Here is a 16,978-nt window from a genome sequence, read left to right on the forward strand (position 1 = left end):
TATTCAATTTAAGAAATAATTCATGGAATATATCGTGATTTAACCTCGGGTTGGCCCTTTATGACACATACCGGCATAAAGGGACAACCCGTGGTAAAATCTAGATATATATTCAAGCCCCCATGAATTATTTCGTTTCTAATAGGACAAATACGGCAATTCTTTTGAATCGAAGCGTTCAAGGTGGAGGCAAATAACGTATTTAGATCGTTTTGGATGAATGTAAATGATAATTTACTTGCAGGTCTTATATGTAAATAAAAAATGGCTTACACCACATTTTACCATCGTTAGTTTACGTTTCCTTGTTGTGATGATTTTCGGTTTCACAAGCGTGTATTTTCCCGTAAAATGCTTATATTCTAACGTCATCGTTTTATGACGTCGGTTATCTCATTCATAAAAACGCATATGACGTGGGAGTATGATCGGAATAGCCCAAACAATATATTCATATTTTACCACGGGTGTGTACTCAAAGCGTTTGAAGGACGTCATGTTAGAATACGAATTATTCAACAGACATTGTTTCTACACATAGGTCGAGGTCAGCAAAGAGACATGTGTTTGGACAGGAGGATAAAGAGTTCACAAATTTCAATATGTGGAAAACAAACACATTGCCTTTGCCAGAGCGGTAAGATTTTTTTTAAGAAGTTCAAAACTATTTGTTTCATGATTTATATCAATATTTGGACAGAGGGAGAATAACATATATGATGCTTTAATGAAGTGTTGATCTTTAGTTATCATGCCTTAAGTCTTGAGCAGATGTGACCCTTTGGGTTAAACCAGGCCATTTGTTTATTCACAACATCTGACAATACTGGAATTTAATATTTAAAACAAAAATGCAAATCTTCTTTCCAATTAAAACCAAAAGAGATCAGGTTGGGATATTCAGGAATGATACACATATCTTGCTTTGAAGCAGCATTGCCAAGTGTTTTTAAAAAGCGGGTGGTGATTTTTAAAACATGTTAAATTTGGCACTTGTCTAAATCAATGTGTGACAGATTCTCCTCATAATCATCAAACACTGTTTAACAGATTGAGTTTACATATAGTGGACACACTGAAATAAACTCCCAAAGGTAACTGGGAAACATAAATATTAATATTTATGTTTTCTTCTGAAAGGAAAAACAACACTTGCTAAAGTTGGGCATCTCTTTTGGTGTTTATGATGTGCAAGTATGCAACCACATCTGTTCAGAACGGAGAAATTGTATTTTCTCTCTGTTTCATTAAAAGTTAGAAAACCTTTGAAAATATATTTTTATTCTAAAAAAAATTTTACAATTTACTTTGCATTAATAATTACATATTGATTTACAAATTACCTTTTCTTCAAATGACATTAATTTTGAAGAAAAACTTTTCATAGAAAAGTATTTTTTTTTAAACATGCATGCTTAGTAAACCAGGCTCCTGGAATCATTTTATTTATTGTAATTCAAATCTTATTTTAATTAATTGAAGACAACAAACAATTTCTTTTTTTTCTATTTCAGCTATTCTGCAGGTGGAGGTAGATTAGATACTGAGAAAGAAAATATTAGCTTGAGAAATGAACTCACAGAAGCAGGGGAAAATATAGAAAAAATAAGACGAGAATATAGTGATCTTTCAGAAAAGTAAGGATTATAATCATATAGAATATGTATAAAAAACACTGAATATTTTTGTGAATTTTTTCCATTTTCTAAATTTTCTGTTATTTCTGTTATTTCTGTATTTTATGGCTGTACAATCTATGAAAATTAATGAAAATACTTTTACAAAATATCTATAGTGTATGAAAGTAAATAGATTTAACAAGTACAAGTGTAAAGCCAGTAACAAAATAATAAACGACCCGATATTCTTTTTTTTTATACTTTTTCATCATCAGATATGAAACAGGGATAATTGCTACTAAAAGGACTATTGAAAGTTTACAACGGGAAAAGGATTGCTTAGAACAAGAAAAGCATGATTTTAGAGCTAAATTGGACCAGCTTCAGAGTGATTTGAATCATTACAAAAATGAACAAGTTCATGAACAGGATTCCTCACATGGAAAAATAGATAATCTTCTTCAGCAAAACAGAAAATTAGATAATGACAGAGAACTATTAAGAGGAAAAATCTTTTCACTGGAAAATGAGAAAATTAAACTTGATGATTTGTAAGTTTGAACATTTTTAGATTGTCTGTTTTTAACTCAAGTGAGTTTTTCTCATCACATGGCGTCCATTGTTTTCTGTCGTCGTTAACTTTTACAAAAATATCTTCTCCTCTGAAACTAATGGGCCAAATTAAACTTGGCCACTATCATCATTGGGGTATCTAGTTTTAAAAATGTGTCTGATGACCAGCCCGGCCAACTAAGATAAGTGTATGAAGATAATTCGTCAAAGGCTGTAACTTTTTATTGTAAATGATGTTTCAACCTAAATAGTTATCAAAAGTACCAGGATTATAATTTTATACGCCAGACGCGCGTTTCGTCTACATAAGACTCATCAGTGACGCTCAGATCAAAATAGTTAAAAAGCCAAACAAATACAAAGTTGAAGAGCATTGAGGACCCAAAATTCCAAAACGTTGTGCCAAATACGGCTAAGGTAATCTACTCCTGAGGTAAGAAAATCCTTAGTTTTTTCGAATAATTCAAAGTTTTGTAAACAGAAAATTTATAAAAATGACCATATAATTGATATTCATGTCAACACCGAAGTGCTGACTACTGGGCTGGTGATACCCTCGGGGACGAAACGTCCACCAGCAGTGGCATCGACCCAGTGGTGTAAATAGTTATCAAAAGTACCAGGATTATAATTTTATACGCCAGACGCGCGTTTCGTCTACATAAGACTCATCAGTGACGCTCAGATCAAAATAGTTAAAAAGCCAAACAAATACAAAGTTGAAGAGCATTGAGGACCCAAAATTCCAAAAAATACACAATATGACAATATTCAACTAACGCACAAGTCACAAGTTTGATATGTTGACATCGCGATTGATAACCGTTAATTAGACACAATAAGCAGTTCAAACATTCGTTTACTAATAATGTGCATATACTTACGCATTGACGGCCTATATCATATCAATCATTTGCTATTAACTTGTAGGTTTTCCAGAATGAACAAAGAAGTTCAAAAACCATTTCAGTGTTAAATCGAGTAAGGGGAAAGAAACGAGTCTGTATACAGTAACTTCTACTCATGATAATACCTCCATAATTTGGAGCACCGCTACTTTAACGTAAAATGTACTTTATCACATAAACAATTCAGGATAAATCCGTCATAAAATCAATACTAATATCGGAAAAGTTATCAGATTAAAATAATCGCCATACAATCCAAAATTAATTATCAATCAAAGTTATAATGTTTATCGATCCGATACATTCCCCGCCATAAAGTTTGTGTGACATTAACTCTCATTTGTTACTAACATTGTTCTTCAACTGGAAGCAACACTACAATTCTGTGTGCAGATCTTCGGATCAATAAGTCCTGAGTTCCGGTGTATTTAGTTCCTGGTCCAATGTTCTTGTATCGAACGGTTACATCCCTCGTCACGCCATCTCTACTTGAGTTTGCTTCAACTATTTGTCCCAATTTCCAATTACTACGAAACGATTTATTGTCCTGTACAAGAACAAGGTCCAAAACTTGAAGGTTGCGTTTACTCACATGCCATTTCTGTCTAATAATCAACGATGGAAAATAATCCCTGTGCCATTTTCTCCAGAATGTATTAACTACTTGTTGCACGAATTTCCAACGTTTTTTGAAATCGTCTGATTGATCCCAATGTCCTACTGGCACATTCGAAGATGCTCTTCCGAGAATAAGATCATTCGGACATAAATAAGTTCCCTCGTTCGGATCAGACGTTGAAGTTCCTATAGGTCGCTCATTCAAAATGTTGGCTACTTCAAGTAACACGGTTTGTAGTTCAGAAAATGTCATGATTGATTGTCCAATGGCAAGACTTAAACTTTTCTTGACGGATTTAATCAATGCTTCACTACATCCATTTTCCCAAGGAGCATCAGCTGCTTTCATGAATTCCCATTCCATGCCATTACCGTTCCCAAACATTTTGATCGTATCCCAATGCCAACTTTTTACTACTCCCTTTAGTTCCTTACTAGCTGATACTAGTTGTGATCCAAGATCCGACCTGATCTTCTTAGGATATCCTCTAATAGAGGTAAATCGTCGTAAAACCATTATGAAACTACTAGTATCGTATCCATCAGCAAGATCTACATATACAGCTCTACTGCTCATGCAGTTAAACAACACTCCATAAGCTTTTCCGTGAGTTCGCCCCTTAACGGTATCCTTAATTGTAAGAGGTCCGAAGAGGTCTACTGAACAGTACGAAAACGCTGGTGACGGTTGAAGTCGTTCCAACGGTAATGGTCCCATTTGTTGTCCAATACATTTATTTTCTCGTCTTCGACATATAATGCACTTTTTCCTAATCATAGAAATGTATTTGCGCACCTTTGGAATCCAGAATCTGGATCTCACTTTAGCCAATGTTACGTCTACTCCTGAGTGATCCTGATCATGTACTGACTTTAAGTATAACCACACAAAATGACCTTTATTAGGTAACAGCATTAAATCAGTTCTGTTCCAAGTGGCTTTCAGCCAATCAGCTAATCTTTTACCAACAACAACTATACCCGCGTCATTCTTTTCTGGAGATAGTCTTCGAAATGTTTTTGTCCAATTATCCGAAATGTCTCTTTGTAAATATCTAATCCATTCAAATTCTGCAGCATTTAGGCTTTCGGCAGTTACACCCATTGAAGCACCTTTGAATGCTTTTGTAATGGCGATTCTCATCAGTATGCATATTACTCGCAAAAGTTTTGAATATGATGAAATGTTTCCAGACTTTGTATCATTCATCTTCTTGATATCAGATGACATAACAATAACTATCGTGTCGGGTAACTCGTCATTACCTAAATTACAATCTTGCCTTAAAGGCCACTGGTCTATTGGATCATTCAAAAATTTAGGTCCATTTTTCCATATTGAGTTCTTAACCAAATCATTAGGAGATGTAATCCTTGTTGCGAGGTCCGCTGCATTGAATTCACTTGGCACCCACCACCAATCGGACGGTTCAGTCTTATTTTGAATTTCTGCTACCCTTGTAGCAACAAATGTGCCGAATCCATAACTCTCTCGTTGAATTTGTGCCCTAACAATCATTGAATCGACTATGTGTATAACTCGACTAAATTTATAATCCATCTCCTCGACCAACTTTTGTCTAATTCTAGCTGCTAATACAGCTCCACATAATTCCAGTCTAGGAATAGACATCTGTTTAGTTGGTGCTATACGGTTCTTTGCTATCACTAACCGTGATTAAAATCCCGCATGTGCTGTTTCCCATCTGACATATGCACATGTTCCATAAGCTAATTTACTTCCATCCGAAAATATGACTAGCATAGGATCCCCAACAGCATTATTTGGCTTTAAATATCTGTGAAATTTCAACTGTTCTATGTCGAAAAGCTCTTTGAAAAAATCCATCCATTCTAACCGTGATTCTGCTGACATGGCATAATCCCATCGAGAATTGTGTATAGTCTTGTCATTTGTATTGTTTTCTATGCATAGCTTTCGCATTAGAACCTTAGCTGTTAAGGTATACGGAGTAGCAAGTCCTAACGGATCATATACACTAGCAACTTGACTGAGTACAATTCGAGGAGTTAATGACGTAGGTACGCTACTTTCAAGCTGTGACTTCGTTATATTTTCCCCTTTCCGAACATTCTTGTACTTATAAGAAAAATTAATCTTCACCTTGAAATCGAACAAGTCTTGTTTTGGATCCCACCTCATTCCGAGAATTTTCTCATGCGCAAATTCATCTAAATCAACCTCCACGGATTCACCACTAACTGGGGATTGTAGATTTCTGCCGCATTTTTCATTCCCAGATATAATCCAATGTTTAATGCGAAAACCTCCACATGCCAGCATTTTCTCGGTCTGCTGGGTTATCAAACGAGCATTATCTACACTTTCAACTGACTGTAATATATCATCTACATAACTATTTCTTATCACCATTTTTGATGCATCTGGGTAAATGTGTTGATACATTTGCGCTGTTTGATGTAATGTAAGCGTCGAAATAGCTCCACTCGGTCTGTCGCCAAAAGTAACTTTCAACAATGCATAGTGATCTGGATCTCTGTGTGTTTCTAAATTTCTCCACACAAATCGGTGTGTGTGCTGATCTAACGGTGAAAGTCTTATCGCATTGTACATTTTTGAAATGTCACCAGCCAAAGCTATAGATTCTTGTCTGAAACGAATTAAGACCGCTAACAAATCATTGATCACATTGGACCCTTTTGCCCAATAGTCATTCAGAGTGTGTCCCATATAAGATGATGAGGAGTTAAATACAATTCTTAGTGGTGTCGATTTTGATTTGGGTTTTAATACCTCATGATGTGGTATGTAATGTATCGGACCGTTATGTCTCTCCATCTCCTCCTTGGTTAATTTCCTTGCTATGCCACGTTTCACCATATCCATAATCTGTTCATCGTAGGCACTTGCATATTTTAATGAATTTCGGAGTAGTCGTTTTTCGGTAGATCCAAGTCTTGATACGGCTGAATTCACGTTATTTGGTAGGTTGTTTGGATTTTTTATCCAGGGGTAATTCACTATCCATTGCTGTGATTCTTCATCATGTATTATGCCTGATTTAATGATATTTAATTCCCTCTCCTCTCTTAAACTATGTTGCGATTGTCCCACAGCACATTTGCCACACTTACATGAACCACATTTTAATGTTGTTTGTTTTCCTGGCCCTTCTATGTCAAAAAGTGAATCTAGTTTGTCTTTAAATACTGTCTCTGTCCAATACATAAATATCATTTAACGGAATGATTTTTCCAGATGCCCAGTAAATACGGACTATGCCATGGTTTGACAATTTTGGCACTTCTAGTAGAGGATGACTGCCACGAATGCAGTACCAAAACTGATTTCTCATTAACTGTAGATTTCCAATTTGTTCTTCTTTATTAGGCATTAAAATACAACAATCTGTTCCGATCAATATGTCTACTTGGCCAGTTGGTCTTTGTATATCATTCTTGTTGATACCTTTAAACAGTTGTTCGACTCTACTGATATCAACTCTTGCAACCTCGGCCGTAACTTCCTCCATGCCATATGCTTTTATTGTCCATATCTTACCTCCAAGGTCAGTCAACGGTATAACATACTCTTTGCTTTGTACATGTTCGGTTACATTTCCAACCTTTGTCACAGATAATGTTATATCTTGTCCAGATAATCCTAATCGTTTAGCAGTTTTGTGTGTGATCAGTGACATGTTCGCTCCAGGGTCCCAAAGTGTTGTCAAAGACATGTCCTTACACTGAACTGAACTGATCATCAATAGTACTCCATTCTTGTTCTTGTCATCGTTTATCACCTGTGTAGAGTTATGAAAGGATATGCCATCCATGTGTGCAGTGTGCAAATTTTTGTGATGTATTTTCCCACATGGTTGATGAAGTTCATTTTGTATGTCACAAGGTTTACGGCTGTGACAATGTCTTGACAAATGTCCTATCTTTAGACAACTGAAACATCCACCATTTTTTCTCACTAAATCAACCTTTGTCTGACTATCTAATCTCGCAAATATAGAACAATCACCTATTTCATGATTATCTGATTTGTGATACCAACATTTAAACTTCCCTTCTGTATTTCTATTTGTACCGGTATATTTGTCTGAATTGTATCGACTTGTTGGTTTGTTTGACATTGCTTGCGCTACCTGTGCAAGACCTTCAACAACCTGTTTCATCACTTGTTGGTTCTCTTTTAATTGTACTTGTAAGGGATCTACAGCTACATCATTATTATTTTCGTAATTTTCGAATTCATTTGCATCCAAAGTATTGATCTTTCCTTTTGCTGTTCCATATTCACGCAAATCAGACTCCATGTACTCTAGAGCACTTTTTTCCTCTAACAAAACATTTAAGAACTCTTTGAAACTCAGGGGAATACTTTTCGATTCTGTCTTCTGTTTTCGCAATGCCCATTCACGTTTTTGTATAGGGGGTAGGAGTTTTTCTATCTGACTCACCATAGTTGCTGTGTTCATTTCGGATTCGAGATTCATACGTTTTAAATCAAGCCAACATTTCTCGACAGTTTCTACTACTGAAATAAACTTCATGTTGTCACCTTCTTGAACTTTCTTTAATCTTTTTAATTCATTTAATATGTGATCAATCAATTTCTCTGCCCTGCCATATTTCATATCAAGACGCCGAAACATTTCCTCGAAATCATTGTCAACACCTTTCACAACAGTTAAGGCTTCACCACTTAAACATTGCTTCAGAGCATAAGGATCTTTACCGTATGACGATATCATGTGTCTTTCATAATCAACTTTGAAACTTGGATAATCACGAATACTGCCAGCAAAAATTGGAGCCTCTAATTTTTTCACCCTAAACGTTTCAGTATCTTTATTTTTCTTAGCATGCTTCATGGAGTTTTGTTCTTTTAACTTACTGTCTTGTTCATGCTTTATCTTCTGTCTTATATTCTCACACAATGATTTTGATTTACAAAGTTCTCGGTACATACCAGTTAAATCAAGATTATATTCGTTTATCTTTGGTTTGTCTTCTTAATTTTCAGAATCAAATGTTTCTAAAAATACCTCATGTCTTGCTTCTAGTTCTGTGTAAGCTGTTTCCAAATCTTGAAGTATTTTTTCAACCACAATTATCCCAGACTCATCCTGTATCCCTTCTAGTAAGCGACCATATATTCTATGAACTCTCCCTTTGGCCGTACTTCTGTTCTTCTTTGTTACTCTTTTGTGATCGGCATCAACAGACATCTTGCCTTGCGTTGAAATGTATGAAGACAATTCGTCAAAGGCTGTAACTTTTTATTGAAAATGATGTTTCAACCTAAAAATACACAATATGACAATATTCAACTAACACACAAGTCACAAGTTTGATATGTTGACATCGCGATTGATAACCGTTAATTAGACACAATAAGCAGTTCAAACATTCGTTAACTAATAATGTGCATATCACTTACGCATTGACGGCCTATATCATATCAATCATTTGCTATTAACTTGTAGGTTTTCCAGAATGAACAAAGAAGTTCAAAAACCATTTCAGTGTTAAATCGAGTAAGGGGAAAGAAACGAGTCTGTATACAGTAACTTCTACTCATGATAATACCTCCATAATTTGGAGCACCGCAACTTTAACGTATAATGTACTTTATCACATAAACAATTCAGGATAAATCCGTAATAAAATCAATACTAATATCGAAAAGTTATCAGATTAAAATAATCGCCATACAATCCAAAATTAATTATCAATCAAAGTTATAACGTTTATCGATCCGATACAATAAGGGCCAGGACTAAAAATTGAACATAGGGTTAAAAGGCAGTTTTGGCTTACATCTCTTAAACTAAAGCTTTTAGAGCAAATTTGAAAATGGATTAAAATGTTCAACATGTTAAAATCTATCTGTCCTGAAATTTTCAGACGATATCAGGCAACCCATTGTTTGGTTGCTGTCCCATACTTGGTAATTTAAAGGAAATTTGTCAGTTTTTGGTAATTATCTTGAATATTATTATAGATAGAGACAGCAAAGTGAGATCTACATGTAAGTCAACATGACCAAAATGGTCAATTAAGGTAAAATTTTAACAATTTTCATAAATTTTTGTTATCTTTTATAAAAGTCTTCTCCTCTGAAACAACTGAGACAAATTAAACCATACTTGGCCACAATCATTATTAGTGTACCTAGTTTAAAAAATGTGTCTGATGACCTTGTCTGCAAACCATCATGTTAAAGATGTTTAAAAATAGAACATAGGGGGAAAATGCAGTTTTGGCTGATATCTCTGAAACTAAAACAAAAGTATAACGGTTGCATTATTTCATGCATCAATTGTAAACAAAATATCAAGATGAGCGACACAGGCGTCTTTGAGCCTTTAGTTTAATAATCTCAGGACCTACTATTGATTACATTGTAATTATGCAGTACATTGTGATTTTTTTTAATGACTGATACCAAAGTATATGAGATATTTGTTTGTATCCGTAACATGTTGTCGTTTTGACATACCAATCAAATTGTGACGATGAAAATGCAGGTCATGACCTGCATTGAATAATGAAATCTCAGGTCACAACGCGTACGAACTTTTTCGAGCTGAATTTAAATAATTAGGGGACATTTTTTTTATAATTTAAATCAAAGTTTCCAAAACATGTTCACTTGGTAAAGTAATTTAAAATTTTATTAATTTATTATTTCATTGCAATTTGAAAAGCCTTCGATAAATTTGTATGCCACTTCCTCATCCCCTTTGCTTTGGTTAATGATATTATTGATATTTCTACATTGTTCAGTATGTAGAGTATTTCATTGTCAAGTTGCAACATGTTTTTTTTGTTTATCTTTATTAATATGTGACTGGCTTTTAATGGCTATTTAGCCTTTGCTCATTAGCTGTTTCATATGCACGTTTATAAAGACCTTGTCTTGCTATACAGCCCTTGTCCTCATTTTTGATTTTTAAGTAGATTATATTAAAATAAAGTTAAACAGTAAAAGGAAGTATAAATGAAAAAAAATAGTTTTCAAGTTTTTTTTTATAATTATATTAAGGTGTGAATTTGATGAAAAGTTACATTTTAATATGTATTTGAATTATATTTGTAATAGATTTATTCTTTTTCCGCCCAAGAAACGTAAATATAAGGAACAATTTTGAATGGTGACAAAAAAGGGGAAGTAACTCAAGTTGAAAAATGATTGAAAACGTGACAACAGTGAAATTTATTAACGACCTATATAGCTAAAGCTAAGGTAATGGGAATTTGGTGTTTATTAACAGTGTGTTTGACACCTAAGCTGTCAAGTAAAGCCATGCACTTCATGGGTCACTAAATTTGACAGTTTACACAGCTAGCAGTAAGCTGAATTTCTGATGATGGGAGAATTACGAATTTGGCGGTATTTCAAAGGAAAATCACTTATGAAATCAATCTCAAGGCTTAAAATTCCTGGTGAAAACGGGTTATGTTAGGAATTCCTGTGTTATTCATTGAACCGGCGGGTGTCCCGGTGATCCCCCAGAATTGTGAAAATCTCGGGTCACACCCGCAGAATACGTGTCAGTTGACAGGTATGAATTTTGAACAGAAGTTTTTGAATACATAGGATGACCAGTGTTGTAAAGATTGCACCCAGTAATCAGAATACTTTTAATATTATGGGTATAATTATTGCACTGTGATAAAAACTAGTTACTTGAAAAATGCTTTTCAGACACAAATAGGTTATAATAATGGACTTTTACAATTAACAAACATAAGTTTTCTTAAGGTGGTATCAAACCCTACAGGGAGATAACTTTGTTAAAATCAGCCGAACATTTAATCATGTTTTATTGTTATATTGTTATTGAATTTTTGAGCTCTTCAATGATTAAAATTAGCGTTTGTCAAACTGCTAACATAACGGTACCCAAATTGCACTTATTTAGTAAAAATAGCAGTGGAAATCTTACAAGATATCCTAGAGACTAAACAATTTGCATTTTTATGATTTGATATTATGCACGTGTTTCAACATAGGTAAAGATATTTAGATATACACAATCATGAATACATATGGTACAGTAAAGCTTACATGAAATTTTAGTTCTTTATATCAACTGTAAATTCAGAAATTATTGCATGCATATATTATTGCGATTTTGTCATTTTAGACTCATATGCGATTTTAATTTTTACGATTTGGGGAAAACTCCTGCTTAAAACTACTATGTAACATTTATTTGCGTTCTAAGTTTTTGCAAAAAGCCATTGTGTACCAATTTTAACTAATATTGGTGTTTTTTTAGCATGCAATACAATTTTACCAGTAAAAAATAATAACAATATTTATGCTGCATCAAGTTTTATTTTATTGTAATTGTGTAATATTTCAGGTTTAATAAAAGTAAGGAAGATCGTAAGGAATTGCAAAGAGATCAAGATAAATTGCAAGACAATTTACGAGAAAAATCAAATGAGCTCAAAGATTCAGAAGCCAGGTATGCATGGACACAAACACAAGAGAAAATTGCTATTAGGGCAGTTAGCCCTAAGGTTAAAATCTTATTTATTTTCTTTTTTTTATGCCCCACCTACAATTGTAAAGGGGTATTATGTTTTCTGGTCTTTGCGTCTGTTCGTCCATCCGTTCGTCCGTTTGTGCGTTCGTTCGTCTGTCCTGCTTCATGTTAAAGTTTTTGGTCAAGGTAGGTTTTGATGAAGATGAAGCCCAATCAACTTGAAACTTAGTACACATGTTCCCTTTGGTATGATCTTTCTAATTAAATGCCAAATTAGATTTTTCAACCAATTTCACGGTCCATTGAACATGAAAATTGATAGTGCAAGTGGGGCATTCATGTACTTTGGACACATTCTTGTTACCTTTTAATTTAATCCATTCTTAATAAATATCTTTAACTTTTTTTCAGGGAAATTTACTCTTGTTTGTTTTGAACCAAATTAATATTCTTATTATTTTTGTATGCCTTCATCGTCACCTGAGTAGGCATTTAGTGTCCCTCAGTATTTACGTGCCAAAATCAAATTCCATTCTATGACCTTAGTTTACCTTAGGCAATGTTAGGAAACTTATATACTATGCTTATTTCCACAAAACACAGATTACGTTGGAATTTGGGGGTTGTCACTTTTATGGTTATGCCTCTTCATAATATAATATACAAGCTGGGGTATAATCTGCGTCCCATGAATACATTCTTTATTTTTTCCCTAAAAATTCTCTGCAGGAAAGTAATTTTTTTTTTAGAGAAGGAATAAATCTTATATTTATAATCAGGATGCCACATCCTTTTCTTCTAAAATATTGCTTTTATTGAAGATTTTTATAATCCACCAACAATAGTAGAGGGTCATCATGTTTTCTGTTCTATGTGTCAGTTCGTTCGTTCATCTATTAGTCCATCTGTCCATCTGTCCAGCTCCAGGCCAAAGCTTTTGGTCAAGGTAATTTTGGCTGAAGCTATTTAAAAGTCCAATCAACTTGAAACTTAATTTACTTGTTTCCTGTGATATGATCTTTCTAATAACAATGCCAAATAGATTTTGACCCCAATTTCTTGGTCAACTGAACATAGAAAATGATAGTGTGAGTTGGGCATCCATGTACTATGGACACATTTTGGTTTTAAATGTTTTTCAACCTGGAATATAGTTCCATGTTGTAACATGTGTAAATAATACATGTTTTTTTGTTTGTAGTAGATCTATTTTGATCAAAATATTTCCCTTGGTTTTAGAAATTTATAAACACTAAGAGATTCATTCACAGTTGTTTGGTGCTATTAGCCAAAAGAGTGGTACATTTTCTATATTTTCAACCATTTTTTCAGGTGTTGTTCTGATACATTCACATGGCATATAATTGTGTAATTCACTAAGAAAAAGAAAAGAGCCATCAAAAGGAACTTTGTTCGTTTGGAATATTTTCGAGCTGGATATGAAATGAAAATTTAATTGTCAGGTTTTTTGTTTCTACAGAATTAGAAAACTGGAAGCTGATATCTTATTTCTTCAGAACACAAAAACTGAAAATGATCAGTTGAAAGAATCATTACTTGAAATAGAAGGGGTAAAAAGGGAATTTGAGATCGTAGAAAAAAGGTATTAGAGTATTTGTCTTTGTCTTTATTGCAATAACTTTATTGCACAGAAAATGAAAAAAATAATAAAATTTGAAAAACATTACTGTTGTGTGTTTTCAGAATGGATATTGCTGTCCATTTATGTTTTTCTATATAGATAAAATGAGGTAAGGTATTTTGTCATCTTAAATGACTTATAACTTAAAAATGTCGACTATAGGGGGTTATTAGCAAATTGGTGGTTGATGTTTCTTTGTTAAGAAAGCTGGCTACACAAGCTTTTCATAACACTAGTATATATTGATAGGGGATTAGTAAAGGAACTAAAAGAGCAAAAATAAAATATAGGTCAATGTGCTTATTTTCGAGATATTAGCCATTGAAATTTTGGCAGGCAAATTTTCTCTCTTGGTTTTATATAGCTTTATCATTAACAAGTTTCTGTTCTCAAAAGCTATTAAAGAATAACTGAGATTCTATAAGATTAATACATCTAACAGATTTATAAAAAGACAATGGGGCCAATGGGCATTTTTTCAGACATTCAAATGGATAAAACCTGAGGATTCCGAAAATCTGACGAGAATTCCAAAACATGTCAGGCGAACTTCCTTAAATATTGTATAAAGACCTCTAGAATTCTATTGTGGTTAATGTATTTTCTGTTGCTCTTGATATTTATCCCAAAATCCTTTTCTATTTATTTGTAATTCTTATAAACCTGTACTAATAGGTATTTCATCTTACTTTATAGGTACCAAAAAGAGACATCAGATAGAATGAGCTCTGATAATATTTCCACCAAATTGAAAGAGGATAATGATCGACTGAGGAAAGAAAGAAATGATGCAAGAACAGAACTTCAAAGGGTACTGAAGGAGAAGAAAGAATCTTTATATCAAAACCTAAATACAGAAAAGAATCTTGCTAGAGAAGACCTTCAGACCAAAGAGAGGGAAAAGTTAGAGTTAGTTGCTTTGTTTAAGAATAAGGAGGAAAAAGATTTACAAAAACTGAAGATATTTGAAAAGGATATTGAAACTTTAAAATCAAAGTGTAGGGATGATAATGAAAAAATGAGGCAATCGGAGCACGAGATTGAAATTTTGAAATCAAGGTTGAAAGATGACAATGACAAAATACAGCGATTCGAACATGAAATTTATACTTTGAAATCAAGTTGCAGGGATGATAATGACCAAGTACAGCGAATGGAACGTGAGAATGAAACTTTAAAATCAAGGTGTAAAGAGGACAATGAAAAAATGAGGCAATCGGAGCATGAGATTGAAAGTTTAAAATCAAGGTTGAAAGATGACAATGACATAATACAGCATTTGGAACATGAGATTTATACTTTGAAATCCTTAGAAAATTTAAAATCAAGGTACTTTAAATATTTGATCACTTTTACCAGAATTATAGTTTTATGAAAGTAACATGAGAAAGACAAAATTTTAACCTTCTAAATGTCCATTCATAATTATTAATAAAATACAATTCTCGTGAAATTTGTGGTGACCACAAATTTAAATACTTGAAGCCCAGCCTTGTCAGTGGCGGGTCTAGAACTTTTCATAAGGGGGGCCCGCTCCAGTCATGCTTCAGTGATTCCCTATATAATCAACCAAATTTTTCCACGAAAGGGGGGAAAAGGGCCCTTCCCCTGGATCGGCATTTGCTTGTCCATTGGTATGTCTCTATACCCATAGGTATGTCCTGATATTGGTTTCCACTCTGAGACTCTTACTTTATTTTCTGAAACCAAATGTTCTGAAACGTATATACAATGCTTATTACAACTGAACACAGTTCAAATTTGAATTTAGGTGACGTCATTTTCTCTCTCATTTCTCGTTATAAATGGAAAATTTTCTAACAAAAGAAAGAGAAAAGGAGAACGAATATAATATGTGTAAATTATGTTAGAAATAATCCATTGTTGCTCAAATCAGGGGTTGAAATTGAGTTGAAAACATCAATTTATATGTTTTATTAAATTTTAGGTGAAATAGTCCATTTGCCAATTGATATCTTTTAACATATTACTTCCCTTTGCATGTCAATCATAATGTGGTTCTATACAGGACAGTATTACACACCTATTTACTGTGTGTGAGGGTAATAGCAAGTTTGTTGTCCCTGAGGTACCAACCATTGCTCGAGGCAAAGCCGAGCACAATAGTTAATATGCAAAGGGATAACAAACTTGCTATTACTCGCATAACCAGTCATTAGGTGTTTTATTATACTGAACAGCACAATCAATATAAGAGTTTGACGTTTCCAAGCAAAATAGTCAATGACATCATTATTGTCCAATGAAAAATAAGCACGAAAAAGTACGGGAAAGATGATTATGAAACTATTAACCGGGGTAATAGTCTTTGAAACTTTTAACTGGCAAATAGTCTGTGGAATGAAATAGCACAACTATTTCATTATTTTTTATACAGAAAAAACATAATGAAGTGTAATAATGGCTTTTGTCCACGCAAAGCATGATATGTTGAAAGTGATATATCTGAGTCTTTACAAGTTTTTAATTCAAAATAAAAAAATAAAAGGTAACACACATTACCCACAGATTAAGTTGCTCTTTACAGTAGCTCTCTATAAATTACATTGAAAATTATGTCCCACCTAACATGCCTATGTGAGACAACTTAAAAAAGATCTCTATTTACAGGGTCAATTACAGGAGTTTGTAAATATACTATTTCATCAATGGAATTTCATTTTAGTACACACAATGTCACACATACTTTACTTTTTAAAATTATTTAATAGATTAACAGGAGAAAAATCAAATCAGTATAGTGCTTATGAAATGCTGCAGAATAAGAATGATCTTGAAACATGCAAATATCAAAAGAAAGCACTTGAAGATGAGCGAAATGAACTTCAGAAAGAAAATATTGAACTGCAAAATGAGTTACAGTAAGTATAAATACTGTCACGTACCGGGGTTACGCAACTGCGTTACTCTGGGTTTCGTACCAGAGTCGTTTCTTTGGATACAGTCAAGGCTCAAGAATTGGTAGCGTTATTTTATCAACTGAATATTCGTATTTTCTTTATATTGATGCTGGGCTTCAAAATTAAGTAGTCTTTGGGTAATAGACGATAAATGCCAAGGATGATAGTTAATATCTTGATATTCTTTTGCCTAGCCAGTGCT

General features: G+C 33.6%; 1 protein-coding gene across 1 annotated transcript; it reads right to left on the reverse strand.

Annotated features, from left to right (window-relative positions):
* Positions 1-2,370: 2,370 nt before the first annotated feature.
* On the reverse strand, positions 2,371-4,866 carry LOC134696717 (uncharacterized). The gene is made up of 2 exons (XM_063558641.1): positions 3,077-4,866; positions 2,371-2,435 (listed from the first exon to the last, which is right to left on the reverse strand). Exon 1 carries the CDS (start codon positions 4,860-4,862, stop codon positions 3,447-3,449), a length of 1,416 nt encoding a protein of 471 aa, XP_063414711.1. The 5' UTR covers positions 4,863-4,866; the 3' UTR covers positions 2,371-2,435; positions 3,077-3,446.
* Positions 4,867-16,978: the final 12,112 nt, after the last annotated feature.

This window comes from Mytilus trossulus, chromosome 14, assembly GCF_036588685.1.
Source record: "Mytilus trossulus isolate FHL-02 chromosome 14, PNRI_Mtr1.1.1.hap1, whole genome shotgun sequence".
In the NCBI taxonomy this organism is placed as follows: Eukaryota; Metazoa; Mollusca; class Bivalvia; order Mytilida; family Mytilidae; genus Mytilus; species Mytilus trossulus.

Coding starts and splice junctions, on each gene's coding strand:
- LOC134696717 (XM_063558641.1), bottom strand. CDS start 4,862: ATGAGAATCGCCATTACAAAAGCATTCAAAGGTGCTTCAATGGGTGTA.